The sequence below is a fragment of the Cinclus cinclus genome, chromosome 1, assembly GCF_963662255.1.
Source record: "Cinclus cinclus chromosome 1, bCinCin1.1, whole genome shotgun sequence".
Lineage (NCBI taxonomy): Eukaryota > Metazoa > Chordata > Aves > Passeriformes > Cinclidae > Cinclus > Cinclus cinclus.
This window is the reverse complement of record NC_085046.1, coordinates 139,568,225-139,582,980: the sequence shown is the minus strand read 5'-3', so window position 1 is coordinate 139,582,980 and position 14,756 is coordinate 139,568,225. Positions and strand designations below refer to the sequence as shown.

At 41.3% G+C, this 14,756-nt stretch overlaps 1 protein-coding gene across 1 annotated transcript; it reads left to right on the top strand.

Moving 5' to 3' along the window:
- The first annotated feature begins 4,000 nt into the window (after positions 1-4,000).
- On the top strand, positions 4,001-12,256 carry HAS2 (hyaluronan synthase 2). The gene is made up of 3 exons (XM_062503745.1): positions 4,001-4,627; positions 9,134-9,235; positions 11,324-12,256. The coding sequence occupies exons 1-3, from the start codon at positions 4,001-4,003 to the stop codon at positions 12,254-12,256; spliced, it is 1,662 nt and encodes a 553-aa protein (XP_062359729.1).
- The last annotated feature ends 2,500 nt before the right edge of the window (positions 12,257-14,756 follow it).

Here is a 14,756-nt window from a genome sequence, read left to right as displayed (position 1 = left end):
AATTACTATGTGGCATTGTTTGAGTGTTGCACATGAGAGGGGATTTTTTGAAAGAGATGATGTAGTGAGATGCATCCCATGTGTTACAAGCAAAACTGACTTCAGTTTGACCTCCATCAGTTTGACCCCCATCACTGGTTCCATGTCCTGTATCAATGGATGCCAGGCACCACCTGATTGCTTCCTTTGTCCTCATAGCCACTACACAACAGAGGGTGCAGAATTGAACAGGCTGCAGATAATATTGATATCTTCTGGCACCAGTGCATGTTGGTTTTCTGGGTATCTGTTTGCCCTTATTCAGTATTACTAACAAAATAAGATTTTTCTCTTTGCCTCCTGACTTCATAAAGGGATAAACTACCTTCAGACCCTGCTACTCTTAGAGATGCATGAAAGCTGATTAATAGCCATGTGGATGAACTTTGCCACAGGATTTTGGAGGAGGAAAAATTGGTACTTCACCATGGAGGTCACCAGTGCTCTTTGTTGTGTAAAAACCCAGTTCAAAACAAGACATAAGAACCTGCTGAATTTCAGTGAAGTGTCTAGATCTTATAAAAGTTAGATCTATGTACCATAACTACAGTAAATGCTAGCCTAAATATTTTTCAGAACAGAGAAAACAGAAGCATATTTTGCTATGTTCTTCTAATTTGAGGTCTAAGGCATTATTCAGTCTGAGAAAGAAGTGTGATCTCTAGTGCTACAGTTAATACCCTAATCATTAGATGTACTGTGTAGGTATCAGTCATTTGTTAACCTGATATTTTTCATGAAAGCATTGTTAGAATACTATGGCTTTTACCTATGCCATTTGTTAATAATAATGTGGATAGGGTAAATTCACCTTCATCACAAAGGAGCAATACTCTTTTTGTATATATATTTGGCTTTATCAGGATGTCAAGAGACACAATATCCAGCAGTTCAGTGGGTGGATTCTGATGTCAGGTATATGCAAGTGTTCATTTCTTGGTCATGCTTTTCCGTAGGAGCCTCCAAATAAAGGCACTCCTTGCCTGCTACTGTGCAGTCACTACAGGCCACATGTATACCTGACAGTGCTTTGTGAATCAAAATGTGTGACTGAATCAGCAACAGCCTACACAGCATTAGCATTTAGCATAGGGCTTTGACATTTCAGTTCTACTAGATGGGCTGATGAGCACTGCTCAGCTCTGTCCTGAAATGAAAGAGCTGCAAATGTCATGACAACAAATTGCTCAGCAGTGTGCTTTAAAGTCTTTTAATACACTCACCTTGTGCATGCAAACCTTGGGTCTGCTTGCTGGAGGCTGTGTAAAACTCATACTGGGTTCAGCACCACAGGGTTAAGTGAAGGTGCCTGTAAGGGATTTAGGTGCCCAAATTGTAGGATAGAATTATTTTATTTCACTCTGTCAGGCCAGGCTAGATGTTTGTAACAGCACTGTCTGATCTGAAAGTCTATGATGCAGCTGCTGCCTAGCCTCAGAATTAGTATTTGACTCAGCAGCTTGTTTTTGGTCCCAGACTTGTACAAGCACCATTTCCTTTTAACTTCTTGGCTTAATTATTGGAGATGGGTGGAGAGTTTTTGGCTTCTTTGCTATTGTTTGGGCATGTTAAAGTTGATAAAGATCATTTCTGCTGGGCAAGCTATCAATACCTCGTGTTAAATCTTGAAAATATTGAGCAACTTTTCCAGTTTCCCTGAGATTCAGTCAATTAAAAGCCTATACATAAAACCTTCAATTGCATACACAAAAGGGGAAAGTCTCTTTGATGAAAGCCAGGAATTTAGATCAAAACACTGTTTATTTTCCTAAGGTTCACAGTGAAAGGAAAGAAGGAATGTTGTTTTATTAACACCAGAAATTAATTTCTTGATCTTAAAAGACTGGATTTTTGCAGTGGAGAGGATCTGTGCTGTAATGACAAAATCAGAGAATTTGGTGGGTTTTTTTCCTTTGTGCAGAAGCACTTTATAGGTAGAGCAAAACAATAGCAAATTAATGTAAAATATGCCTGCTACAGTATATAGACATTCAAATGTAGCCACTCCAGATATTAATGTAAATCCTGTTCATTTCAGCCATATAATTCTTAATGTAAGCAGACTTTAGGACCCCAAATGGGAAAGCAGAGTACAAGTGCGCCATTAATGAGATATTTATCTTGATGTTTGCAACATTTTGCATGCTTGAGGGATTAGTAAACACACAGACTATTTTACTTTGAGGTAATCTAGAGGGGATCCATTACTTAATCTGTTTTCTAAAGCAAGTCTATTTTAGGCACTGAGTTTCAATTCACCTATAGTGGTGGTAAGCATAAGCTGTTTTTTATTAGGCATCTTTATGACCCCTGCTGTGAAAGATTTTCAGACAGGCCAGAACAGGGAGGGTCCCTTTTGCTGGTGGATGATTACAGCACCTGTCAGAGCCCAGGCTTAAGTATTCAAGGAAGTCCTAGAGATAGGGTCTGATTTCTTTAACAGTGCCTCCAAATATATACTTAAGAGGCTTCCTCCTGTCTTGAAATTTAAGATCCTAAATAGCCAGTGGAAAAAGACAAAGTCTTTGTAACCTCAAACTTCATGCTTGCCTAGTTTATTTTTATGTTGTAAGTGATTCTGTGTTGACTTGTTTGTTCCAAGCCTGTAACTTTTCAGACATATATATAGCTGATGACAGCTATGCTGCTATGCCTTGGTAGTAATTTTTCAAGGAAGAGTTAAAAACGTATATGATATAAGGAAGTCCTGTTCCAACTTCAGCTTTGGCCAACAGATGGTGAAACAAACATGAGCAGCAGATGAGTGAGATGATAACAGCAGGGAAAATATGAATAATAGCAAGAAAACACAAATATTAAATCCATTACTCTGAGAGGAGCTAATTCAGCAAAAAATTCAAGCATGAGCTTTATTGACTTGCAACACACTTACTGGGTTAGCCTTAAACAGACATAATTTGTTTTATGTCCTTCACATAAAATGCATCTATTGACAGAAAATGTCATTTCTTACAGTTCTGAGAAAGCTGTTTATAAAATGGGTAATGTGATTGTCAGAAAAGGTATTTAGGTACCAATAGATTCCAGCTGCCTGCCCATGCTGTTTGTTTGTTTTGAGAATGCCAGAGCACCCTCCATGCCAGCCAGTTGCTCCATAGCCCTGAGTTTAGGTTAGAAGATTTTACAGCCTGGTAACCTAAATATGTAGAAGTGGTGAGAATCAGCTGATGTCCTAGCAAATTTCCGAGTCCAGGGTGGAGTGTTGGCTCTGCTAAATTTATGCATGTTTTTGCCTCAGACTTAATCTCAGTTAAGCTTTAGCCCCTATACACACAGGCTCACGTGTGCGTGTATCTATGTACACAACTGTATGAATAATACATTTTTGCAATGGTATTGAGAAGACCTTTTAAAGCAGATGTCTGATTATATAAATATAAATTATAAATATAGTCAGACATCTGTTTGAAAAATTATAAATACATTCAGGCATCTGTTTTAAGAATGTCTTTCCAATATTTTTGCAAATATAACTAAGCGACAGAAACAATTCAGGGTGGGATGCAGTTGTGACAGGGATGGAGGATGAGGAGGGGCTGCCCAGACTTTCAGCTGTTCTGCTCTCCTGTGACCATATGAAGCGAGTGGTGGCCCAAAAGCCCCTTCTCCAACTTTCTCAGAATAATATGACAGTGTCTTATCCAACCATCCCAGGCTTCCAAAATAAGATCCTGACCCAGATAGCACCTTCTGTGAGGGCACTGCAAATAGCAGAAAACATCTCTACTGCATTAAGTCTGTTTGGATCGTACTTTACATGGAGGAAATACTGCAAAGAGATGTTAATTTGAGCAAATGTTCATTTGCAGTGAGTCTGTGAGCCAGAAGCTCAGGGTGTATCTGTTGATGCTGAGATCTGTGTTGCAGCCACATGCACCCCTTATGATGTCTTATATCAGCAAGTGGTGGCTCTGCTAATGGTTTCCCTACTTCTTTGCAGATGTATTGTGAGAGGTTTATATGTATCCTGAGAATACTTGGAACCACACTCTTTGGGGTGTCCCTCCTGCTGGGAATCACCGCTGCTTACATTGTGGGCTACCAGTTCATCCAAACAGACAATTACTACTTCTCCTTTGGACTCTATGGTGCTATCCTGGCATCACATCTCATCATCCAAAGCCTGTTTGCCTACCTAGAGCACAGGAAAATGAAACGATCGCTAGAGACTCCAATCAAACTGAACAAAACAGTTGCCCTTTGTATTGCTGCCTATCAAGAAGATCCTGACTACTTAAGAAAATGTTTACTTTCTGTAAAAAGATTGACCTACCCTGGAATTAAAGTTGTTATGGTCATTGATGGGAACTCAGAAGACGACGTTTACATGATGGACATTTTCACTGAAATCATGGGTAGGGACAGTTGTGCCACTTATATCTGGAGTAATAACTTCCATGACAAAGGTCCGGGTGAGACAGAGGAGTCTCACAGAGAGAGCATGCAATACGTATCTCAGCTGGTCCTGTCCAACAAAAGTGTTTGCATCATGCAGAAATGGGGTGGAAAAAGAGAAGTAATGTACACAGCATTCAAAGCACTGGGGAGAAGTGTGGATTATGTACAGGTAGGTATTAGAGCACCAGGTCAGTGCCAATTCAAACACACTTTGAAAGAAAGCAGCTTTTGTATATTTTGTGCAGTATGTTAGAGGCCATCCTAGTCCCTGATGAACACAGTGCTCCTTTCAGTCTGTCTGGAAACAGCTTGACCGTTAAAAGGGTATTTTGCTACCTTTTAAAATGGCCAGTCTATCTGTGACTGTTTTAAATATGTGTACCAGCTACTGGAGAAATCTGAAATGCTTCCCCTGCCTTCAGTACTGCCCCCTCATCCAAATGGTTTTGCTTCAGACAAAGCCAGTGACCTCCCAAAAGCCTTCTATCTGCTCCTGTAGGTGAAGGTCTTGGGTAAGGCTTTATTTTGTGAGTTTGTTAGAGGCCCCATATACGAGCAGACAGACAGGTATTTGGTCTCACTAGGGAATATCCTGGAGAAGTGGTGAAGTCCGTAAAAAAGATGGGGATATATTTTAAAGGCTTTGAAGGCCATGTGGAATATTCAATAAAGGGTGTAGATTTGAAAGAAAATTTCTTCAGCTAAAGCCTGAAGGAGCTTTTGCTTCATCACTTACAGCTGCATTACCTCACTCACTGCAATTTGGCCTTTAAGGCCCTTATGACACACTACTCACTTAAAAATGAATTAGGCTGGGTCCTCTCTCCCCGTTTCCAAAGCAGCAGAGGCACATTTCTTGCCAGCTGCCTTGGATCCCCTGAAAGATTGTCTATGTTTTTGCCTTACTTACATGGAAGCACTCCTCATTCCTGCAAACAGCCCTGCTGGCTGTGGGAAGGGGTCATGTGTGGAGGAAGGCAGGTGGGATCAGATACTCTGGCTGGACACTGAGGACCCTTCTTTAGAAATCTAGGCCAAGAAGGCTCACTTGACTAATGCCACTGAATAGGAGATGATTTTCCTAATGAACCATCCTCAGTTCTTCCCAGCTTCTCCCACACTCAGAGCATCGAGCAGTCTCCTGCAGTGGAGCAGCAGGTCCCCACGAGGTGCTCTCTCTGCTGGCTCAGGGCAGCTGCATGGCTGAGCCACATGTGATCCTGGAGCCTGTGCCCAGCCTTGTGTGGGTGTGTGTGCACACTCTGCACCACACAGCATCCATGTGCAGTGTCCCAGGGACCTGGAGAGGCTGCCAGTAGCTGGCCTGAGAGCAGCAAATTTTCGGTGCGCAGGAGGGGCAGAAACTGAAGAGTGCCAGGAACTGCTCTGTTATTGGAGCTAGGAGAGTAAGGCCAAGATTTAAAACCCATCCTCAACCACTTCCTAAACTGAAACTGATTTATTCTTTCAAAACAATGGGCTTAATCTCTCCATTGTCCATGCTTTGGTTTGTGCTGTGAGGATCTATGATGGGATAAAAATTATTTTTTTTATTAGCATGGGTTTATAATCACTTCGCATAGACATGTCAGATTGCAAAGAGAGGAGGCAGAGAGGAAGCAGATTCATTGCAAGTTTCTTCTCTCAGTTCAGCTCTTGTATTTTTCAAGGAACCTGGAAAAAGTTTTTCTATTTCAACAGTCATAGCATAAACTCAGAAAATAGAAGAGATATTTCTGTTCAGTTAACACACCCGACCTGGCTCAGAAGTTCTAATGAATTTGTCAGAGACTGTAGTGCTGCTGTGAGCACAGTCTGTGGTAGTGACTAATGCCACCATTACACTGACAGTCACATCTGTAGTAGAAATGCAGCCCCTTGGTGGCTCTGGCTACTGCAGAGTCATAAAAAAATGCAGCTAAAATGTGGCTCTGTTTTATGAATTAATAAAGGTTTAGATACTTCAAATGGTCCTTTGGGGTGACCCAGGGTAAATTACTTTAAACAAGCCAAATATTTCAAGGGCTAAGCAGTCTGCATTAATTATTAAGCACTTTAAAAAGTGGCTAGTCAGCACCACTGCTCACCCCCAAAACTGTAGGCCTTAGAGTTCTTAGAAGGCACCCTGGAACTATGAACAGGCAATCATAAGTCAGACCAGGGCAGACAACAAGCTGTTACTCATTAGTGGTGTCTCATTAAGTACTGAAAACTGCTGTGAAGGCTTGTTTCCATTCTAGAAGAGTTTATGAGTGTGCAAGTAATCAGGTGGAGGAGTTAAAATGTCAAGTATTATCAGTGCAGAGTTGTGAGGTAACCAGGGTACAATTCATCTTGGCTTGATGTAGGTGCCTGTGTGAACAGTCCAGTGCAGTCTGAACTCAGAGCAGCTCGGATAATTTGTCACTGTCTATAGCAAGTAAAAGAAAACTCCCTTAAGGTCAGCTGTCCCTTTCATGTAACTCTGTGATCCAAGGCAGTGATGTTTGGGTCACTCGGCCCTTATGTGGAAAAATGGCAAATTGTCTCTTGGGCTGTCCCGGGAACATCCTGGCTAGGCAGGTGTCAGTGTTTATTTGGGCTGCTAAGTATCTGTGTTTCTCTGGGTATGACCTCTGTTCACCTGCAAAAACCTCATCCAGATGGAAAATGATGGCTTCTTAGATTTGTCCCAGAAACTCAGACATACCTACTATGCCGGGCACCCCACATGCTGGACATGTGATGATGTTTTGTTTAAAATTTCAGTGTTTTCAAGATTTCTCATAGTGATGTGGCTTATAGGCAGGCCTTTCTGCCATAGGTAAATACATCTGATGGGGTGGGAGCTTCTCAAGTGACAGGTGCTGGAGGGAAGGAAAGCAGAGAGGCTGGGAGGCAGCTGACCCCACCCCACCATGCATGTTCACAAGAAATGGCTTGCCTGTCACTGTCTGAGCACCCTGGGAATTCAGCAAACTACAGATTCCCTGTGCAAAACACTCAGCAACAGGTTTGTCCAGGAACACCCAGGTAAAAGTATAGGCATTGTTTCCCCTCTTCAGGAGAGTTGTTTTGCTCCCTATCACCCAGTCCTGCCACTGACAACTTTCCACTAAAGCTGGAGTCACGCTTTGGACAGTTTTCAAAGATGCTGTGGGATGAGGCCATTGAAGAGAGGAGATGGATACATCAAGTTAGTGGGAGCTGGATATGCTTGTGGCTTTTCTCCTGACAGAGATAGGAGAGCTTTCATCACCTTTCTCCTCTTAGCCCCCTCTGAGTGAGCATGGAGGGGAGCATGTGGCAGAGTCCCAGCTGCATCCCAAGCTATGCAGTCCAACTATCCTGGGTAGCCTCTCCTCTTGAATCCGGTCGAGAGCAGAGCCCCAGTGCTCTCCTCCCCCTTCAAAGAGCAGACACAAAGGTTACCTCTGCCGGGATTGAGAGGGTTTAGATTGAATTGCAAGTTTGCATGAAAAGACACCAAAATTAGGATACCCATTACAAAGCCTCAACAGAATCTGTCTTAATATGCTGTTTATGCAGAGCTACTGACTTACTCCTACTGACCCCATCTGAAGTCACAGGAATGCAATGTGAGGACAAACTGAAGGCAGTATGAGGATTTGTAGGGTGGGATTCAGCTGGTCAGAGGGGTGTTTCTGGGACAGTCTCTGCTCCAGTTCCTGGGTGTCTGTGAAATGAGTTCACACACGATGTGGCCAGTTCTTTCAGCTGCAGCAACTGCAACAAGGAGACACCCTCTTGGTTTTAAACAGGCTGCAGCCCGAGTCATTCTCCTCAGAGCAAACGAAAGCAATGCCAGCTGTCTCAGACCAGCCAGCCTGTCTAAGCCCTCCTCCTACTCTCCAGGGGAAAGCTAATTTCCTAATGTACACAGTGTTTAGTTGACTAGAAATGTTTGTGTAGCTGAAATGCCTTGTGTGTCATCTACTTCTGCCTTGGTTTTTTGGAGTACTAAACTTTGGGACTCACGCCTTCTGGCCTTACGTATTTTTTATAAGAATGCCAGAGAAAAATAGCAAATAATTTCTCTATATCAAATGTTAAATCTCTGCACTACTAATAACACATCATGCATCTAAAATTAAAACTGAGTTTGTTCTGAAATATATATGAAATATGAGATACATATTTCACATGAATTGCTAAAGCCTTCTGTGAGTGAAAGATTAGGTTTCTTCCCAGACTCCTACTTGACTTTTTTTTCTTTTTAATAGCAAGTGCCTGGGATTTAACTCCTCACTCCTTCCTTTATATGGCAGTGGGAAACATTTGACCAGGGTGCTCCAACCATGTAGCTGATGCAGGGAAATTCCATGTCAGAGCACAACAGGAATCTGCTACATGCCCACAAACACCATCTTACTCTGCAGTGCCCCATATCTTACTTGAAGAAGCCGGTCCAGTGTGCCAGTAAAACAAATGGAGCTGATACAGAGGGTTGTTTGTGTGCACAGCCTTAACAAGCTCTCTGTTTTGTGCAGCACTATGCCTTGCTGCCTGGTACAAATGACCTTTAACAGAAATATCAGTGCAGACTTCAAAGTCAGATTTATTTGCATTCAGGAGAATATGCATCTAGAGTCATTACAGCCACTTGCATGATCTTTATTTTCTTCTGTAGTATACTCCTTAACCCATTTTTGTTCTTGTTTCTTCTTACTTGCAGGTCTGTGATTCAGATACAATGCTTGATCCAGCCTCATCAGTGGAGATGGTAAAAGTTTTAGAAGAAGATCCAATGGTTGGAGGAGTTGGAGGTGATGTACAGGTGAGCATTTTCAGATTAACAGAGATGTTTCAGCAACTATTTGCATTTTAATAGATTTATCTGCCAGAAATAGAATTAAATATAATTTATGTGTATATTCTATATGCATATATATATGTAATGCCATTATAGATGTTCTTATCATACCTTAACCTTTTTGTTCATTGAATGGAAGCTGTTCTTGGATGTGAGCACTATATGGTTTTAACATCCATAGCAAGTGAACAAATAATATTCTGTCCCCTATAAATGAAAAGGGGGGCACTGGCATAGGCCATAGGACTATTGTGGCATCTCTGAGTCTCTCGGTAGCTGCTTGCTCAAGATACCAAAGAAAACCTATAGGGGAGCAGGGAACTGAGAACAGGTCTCCCAAAGCCATGTTCAATAATCTCAAGCACTTCAATTGTACCACTACTGGCAGCCAAGATTGTTAGAAATAAAAGTAATTTTAAAATGCTGTGCACTGTGCACTCTGCATGTTGCTGGGTCTCCCATCTCTGTCAGGCAGAGCAATAGAAAACTTCCAAATCAGACCAGCTCCATGTGTGGTAGGATTTTCAGCATTACTGAGTTTGGCTGATTACTACAGCAAAAGGCTGTTGATTCCTTTTGACAACTACGTCTGCTGCAATTTATAAAGAGAAAGGTGTATGAATATTTCAGATGGCCTTCAGATCAGTCCCCCATACTCAGTTGGGCTTTTTATGTGAGACAAAGGAGAAAGACACATGTAAATGAGCAAGAACTTGCTAATGAACACCCAAGTAGTCAGAATTATTTCAGGCATGTAGGCCATAACTCCAGAAATTAGGATTTCCCCAGAAACCTGAATAACTTTGGAGCTCTAGACTGACCACAAACCAGGCATACACAGCGTATGCATGTGAAATTCCAGGCATCTGTGAGTACAATTGAAGGGAGGAAGTACAGGTTGAGCTGTGACAGTGAAGGTTCATAAGCATCTGCCATGTGGACAGATGTCACATGTGTCCTCTGTGAGAAAAGGTGACAGAATGAAGGCTCTGGGCTTCCCCCCCCTCCCCCCCCCCAGTTCATCTTCCAGCATACACCACATATATTTGAGCCAGGCTTGAGCCTATCCCCAAGCCCTGCTGCTTCTAATATGTTCTGGAATTAAAAAATTAAAAGAATATGTTCTGTCAGTTATTTTATTAAAAACAACTGACAGAAATTAGGACCATCAGAGCAAAAGACTATTTTTTTTCTAGTTGCAGGGCAATGCTTTATAGTTATAGAAGGCTAAAGATCCACACACTTTCTTGTCACATGATCAGGCACAAGGTGCGTGTTGAGAACCTGGATGTGAAGCAACAGACTTGCATGTCTGCATGTGCTCATACATCCACTGAGTGTTCAGACTGGTGTGCAGTTGGGTTGTGCAGAAGAGAAAGACTCAGAGACATTTATGTGGGCCTGAGGAAGACTACTGGAGTATCACCATATGTCTTGGGACAAGGTAACAGGCTGGTACTGCAGAGAAAGAACAGGTTGCTCCTCAGAGGACCTAATGCTGGATATGGGAATACAGTTCAGGATTAAACCTCTAGGGCCAACCTTATCATACCAAAAAATGTAGGGCAAAGACCTATGACCCGTGCTCAGCTTTTCTCATGCTCCAGCATAGTTTTGGGAGGGCTGGAAGGAGTCCTGTGTGTCCCAAAGATGTGCATGGGCAGAAAAACAGCAGGAGGCCATGAACTCACCAGTTCCTCTTGGGAGAGTCTAAATCCAGCAGGTCTTTAACTGGGGGCAAAAGGGAAGGAAGAATGACACAGAAAATAATGAAATTTCTTGGTAGGGAATAGGAGAGGTTGCAAGGAAAAGAAGAACCTCTTGGTCAAACAGACATGTGAAGATTTCATCTCACCCTTCATGCCAATACCCTAGCTGAAATGTTTGCATAGCTCCTGGGTTTGCCATAAGTTGGACACAGGAGTGAGGCTCCTACCACATTTCATCTAATTGTGCTCTAGTCTCAGCAAATTCCTTATTGATCCAGTGTGCACATTTTCTGTTTTAAGAACTCATCCAAAAGGAAAACTTTTTTTTTTTTTTTTTTTTCAGATTTTGAACAAATATGATTCCTGGATCTCCTTTCTGAGCAGTGTGAGATACTGGATGGCATTTAACATCGAAAGAGCCTGTCAGTCCTACTTTGGTTGTGTACAGTGCATTAGTGGACCTCTGGGAATGTACAGAAACTCTTTACTCCATGAATTTGTGGAAGATTGGTACAATCAAGAGTTTATGGGCTCCCAGTGCAGCTTCGGAGATGACAGGCATCTAACTAACAGAGTGCTAAGTCTGGGCTATGCAACAAAATACACAGCAAGATCCAAGTGCCTCACGGAAACACCGATCGAGTATCTCAGGTGGCTGAATCAGCAGACCCGCTGGAGTAAATCCTACTTTAGAGAGTGGCTTTATAATGCCATGTGGTTCCACAAGCACCATTTGTGGATGACCTACGAAGCTGTAATCACTGGATTCTTTCCTTTCTTCCTTATTGCCACAGTCATTCAGCTCTTCTACAGGGGAAAAATCTGGAACATCCTCCTCTTCCTGTTGACAGTTCAGTTAGTTGGCCTGATAAAGTCTTCCTTTGCCAGCTTCCTTAGGGGCAACATTGTCATGGTCTTCATGTCACTCTACTCAGTGTTGTACATGTCAAGTTTACTGCCAGCAAAGATGTTTGCAATTGCCACAATAAACAAAGCAGGGTGGGGCACGTCAGGAAGGAAAACCATTGTAGTTAATTTTATAGGACTCATTCCAGTCTCCATTTGGTTTACAATCCTCCTAGGTGGCGTAATTTTCACTATTTACAAGGAATCAAAAAAGCCATTTTCTGAGTCAAAACAGACAGTTCTCATCATTGGCACAATACTCTATGCATGTTACTGGGTTTTGCTTTTGACTTTGTACATGGTTCTTATCAACAAATGTGGCAGGCGGAAGAAAGAGCAACAACACTACGACATGGTGCTAGACGTATGATGTTTCTGTGGGAAGTTACCCAGAGTTGTAAAGCAACCCAACGACCTTGTAGTATCTGTGGCATCAGACATATGTTGCCAAGAGAAATGGATCACTGCTGCTGGGAATAGGACACTTAAATTCCTCTGGGTTCATTTTCAACCTGCCAAAGTAAGGAGAATATGGGAAAAGAAAAAAAAAAGAAAAAAGAAAAAAATATTTTTTTGTTTCCAAGGGGGAAGGACACAAACCACACAGTTACGACCTGTTCACAAGAAAAGGGGAGAACTTCTGTGTTTATGCACTTTTTTTTATTGTGCATATGCCTGACAGTGTTACATTCTATATACCTCACTGGTCATGCTTATGTGTGTGGACAGAAAGAAAGGGAGTTTGGAGAATCAAGAAAAGGACTGTAAAACCCCTTGCAACCTAATTTATGAACTTCTCTTTTTTATAGTTCTGTTTATAGGAAGGGTCTTTTGTTTTAGGCTGCCAAATGTAATGCCAAAGGTAAATTTTAAGAGGCCATTGGCTGAGCTGTATTTTTATATTATTGTATTATTTGTGTGTGTGTATTTTTAAGCCAACTTTTTTTTTTTAAATCACATATTTTATATTTTACTATCTGCCAAAAAAGCTGCCTCCCCAACATTTTGTTCTTTAGCCTTTTTAAATGTATTTGGGGACAAAAAGAATCATACATTCTCCCCCCAGATTTCTGCTGAAATTATATTGTTCTCAACAGAAAGAATAAAAAGTCTCTCTGCTTTTTTGCAACTAATGAATGGTTATTTCTGTGAAAAAGCATTTAAATGTGCTCTTTTAAGACATTTATTAGGAAAGGCCCAAAATTATCAGGTTTTGCATACAAGCACATTTGTGTATAAAAAAGGCCAAAGGGGTAGATATGTGCAATTTGGGGTTTTTGTTTTGATAACATTGTAAAAGGGAAATTTGCTTCTCTGCTGAGAACTTAATATCCCTGGCATGCACAATAAACCATAAGGCAAGGCAGGCCTCCATGCCACTGGAAAAGACATTGCTATGGAAAGCCTCCCACTGATTTTATATGGGACCTGAGCAGTCAAAAACTTCTGACCTAGAAAAATCCTGGGCACATTAAACTGCTGTTGAATTCACTGATGGTCCTAGTTGTTCATAATCTGCTAGTACCAAGCAAATAGTTCAGGTTTTTTGGTAAAAAAACAAAAAAAACAACTAAAGAAACATGGAAGGAAAAACTTATCAACACTTTCAAAATGTGTGTGTTGTACTACAAAACTTCTGTAGAGCCCTTCATACAGTTTACAGAAAAGAAACACATCACCTTCTCTGACATCCAGTGTAATACAGACCCCAGTACTGAGCCCAGTAATTTGTTTTTGACTACAGCATATCTACCAGAAAAAAAGCCAATTTTTTATCAGAAAACATCAAGCCTTAGCAAATGCATCACTTCCTTGGTGCCTAATAATCAGTCTTGGACATTTATTTTGGACCATGGTTTTGGGAAGTAATATTCAAGACTAAATTCTGCAGTCCTTCACCAGCCAAAGGAATGTGGCATTGAGCCCTAATATAAAGAGCAACAGAAAGACCAGCCATCCTTTTTAGATTCTGGTATTAAAAGCACTGTGGTAAAGCAGAAATCAGCATATGATGCTTAAAGAACTTAGAAGCATTTTCAGCTTCTTTTTTTTATGCAGACATGAATAGATTCTGCTGTAGAATGAACTGCACACACACTACCTTATTGTCTGATTATCTTGAGGTACATGATTGCTTGAAAGTCATACTAATATTATGTCAATGATTGGAGAGTTGATTCATGTTGATTACAAAATAGAACAGTATTAAAAAAAGCAAGAGAAACAGTAAAAATCAAAAAAACTTGACTATGCCTTTTAACTATTTATGATGTAACTTAAAGCTTGGGTGAACATTCAAATGTCAAATAAATCTTCTCATTCTATAAAAAGATTGAATTAATTGCCTGTATTTATTCTAGCAATTATTCAATGTATTTCCAATATAGGTTGTATAGTATAATTGTTACTTTCATAAATAAAATATTTTTGATAAGATTATGACTAATTCATGGTATTTCTCACCAGCACTTGTAGTTTGAAGCCACAAATCTGCACAGTTTGAAGGCTGTTGTTCTCATGCCACCAGCCTGATTTCCAAGTGGGAATTTATCATGGAGCACCTGTGGAGTGCAGTGCATGCCTGAGGTGGCTGGGGCTGGTCCCTGCTCTGAGAGACAGCGCACTCAGAGTCTCTGCCAGCAGCTGCTAGATCAATCCGGTCAAAACACTTCCTTCCCTTTTTCCTTGGCTTCCTGATTTATAAAACAGGAATAGCAATCCAACTTCCTTTTGAGAAGCACTTTGAAGTTTATGGCCAAAGTACTTTAGTACTTTTCATAGGAGCTGATGTTTGCCAGCCCTCCTGCCCACTGGAAATTATCACCCTCCATAGCTTAGGAAGCAGAGGAGGACAGCTCCATGGCCTTCTC

Bases quoted from the DNA above. Each gene is read 5' to 3' on its own strand.
- HAS2 (XM_062503745.1), top strand. From the start codon at position 4,001: ATGTATTGTGAGAGGTTTATATGTATCCTGAGAATACTTGGAACCACA. The intron at 4,628-9,133 runs GTAGGTATTAGA...TCTTACTTGCAG, and splicing joins GAAGTGTGGATTATGTACAG to GTCTGTGATTCAGATACAAT. The intron at 9,236-11,323 runs GTGAGCATTTTC...TTTTTTTTTCAG, and splicing joins GAGTTGGAGGTGATGTACAG to ATTTTGAACAAATATGATTC.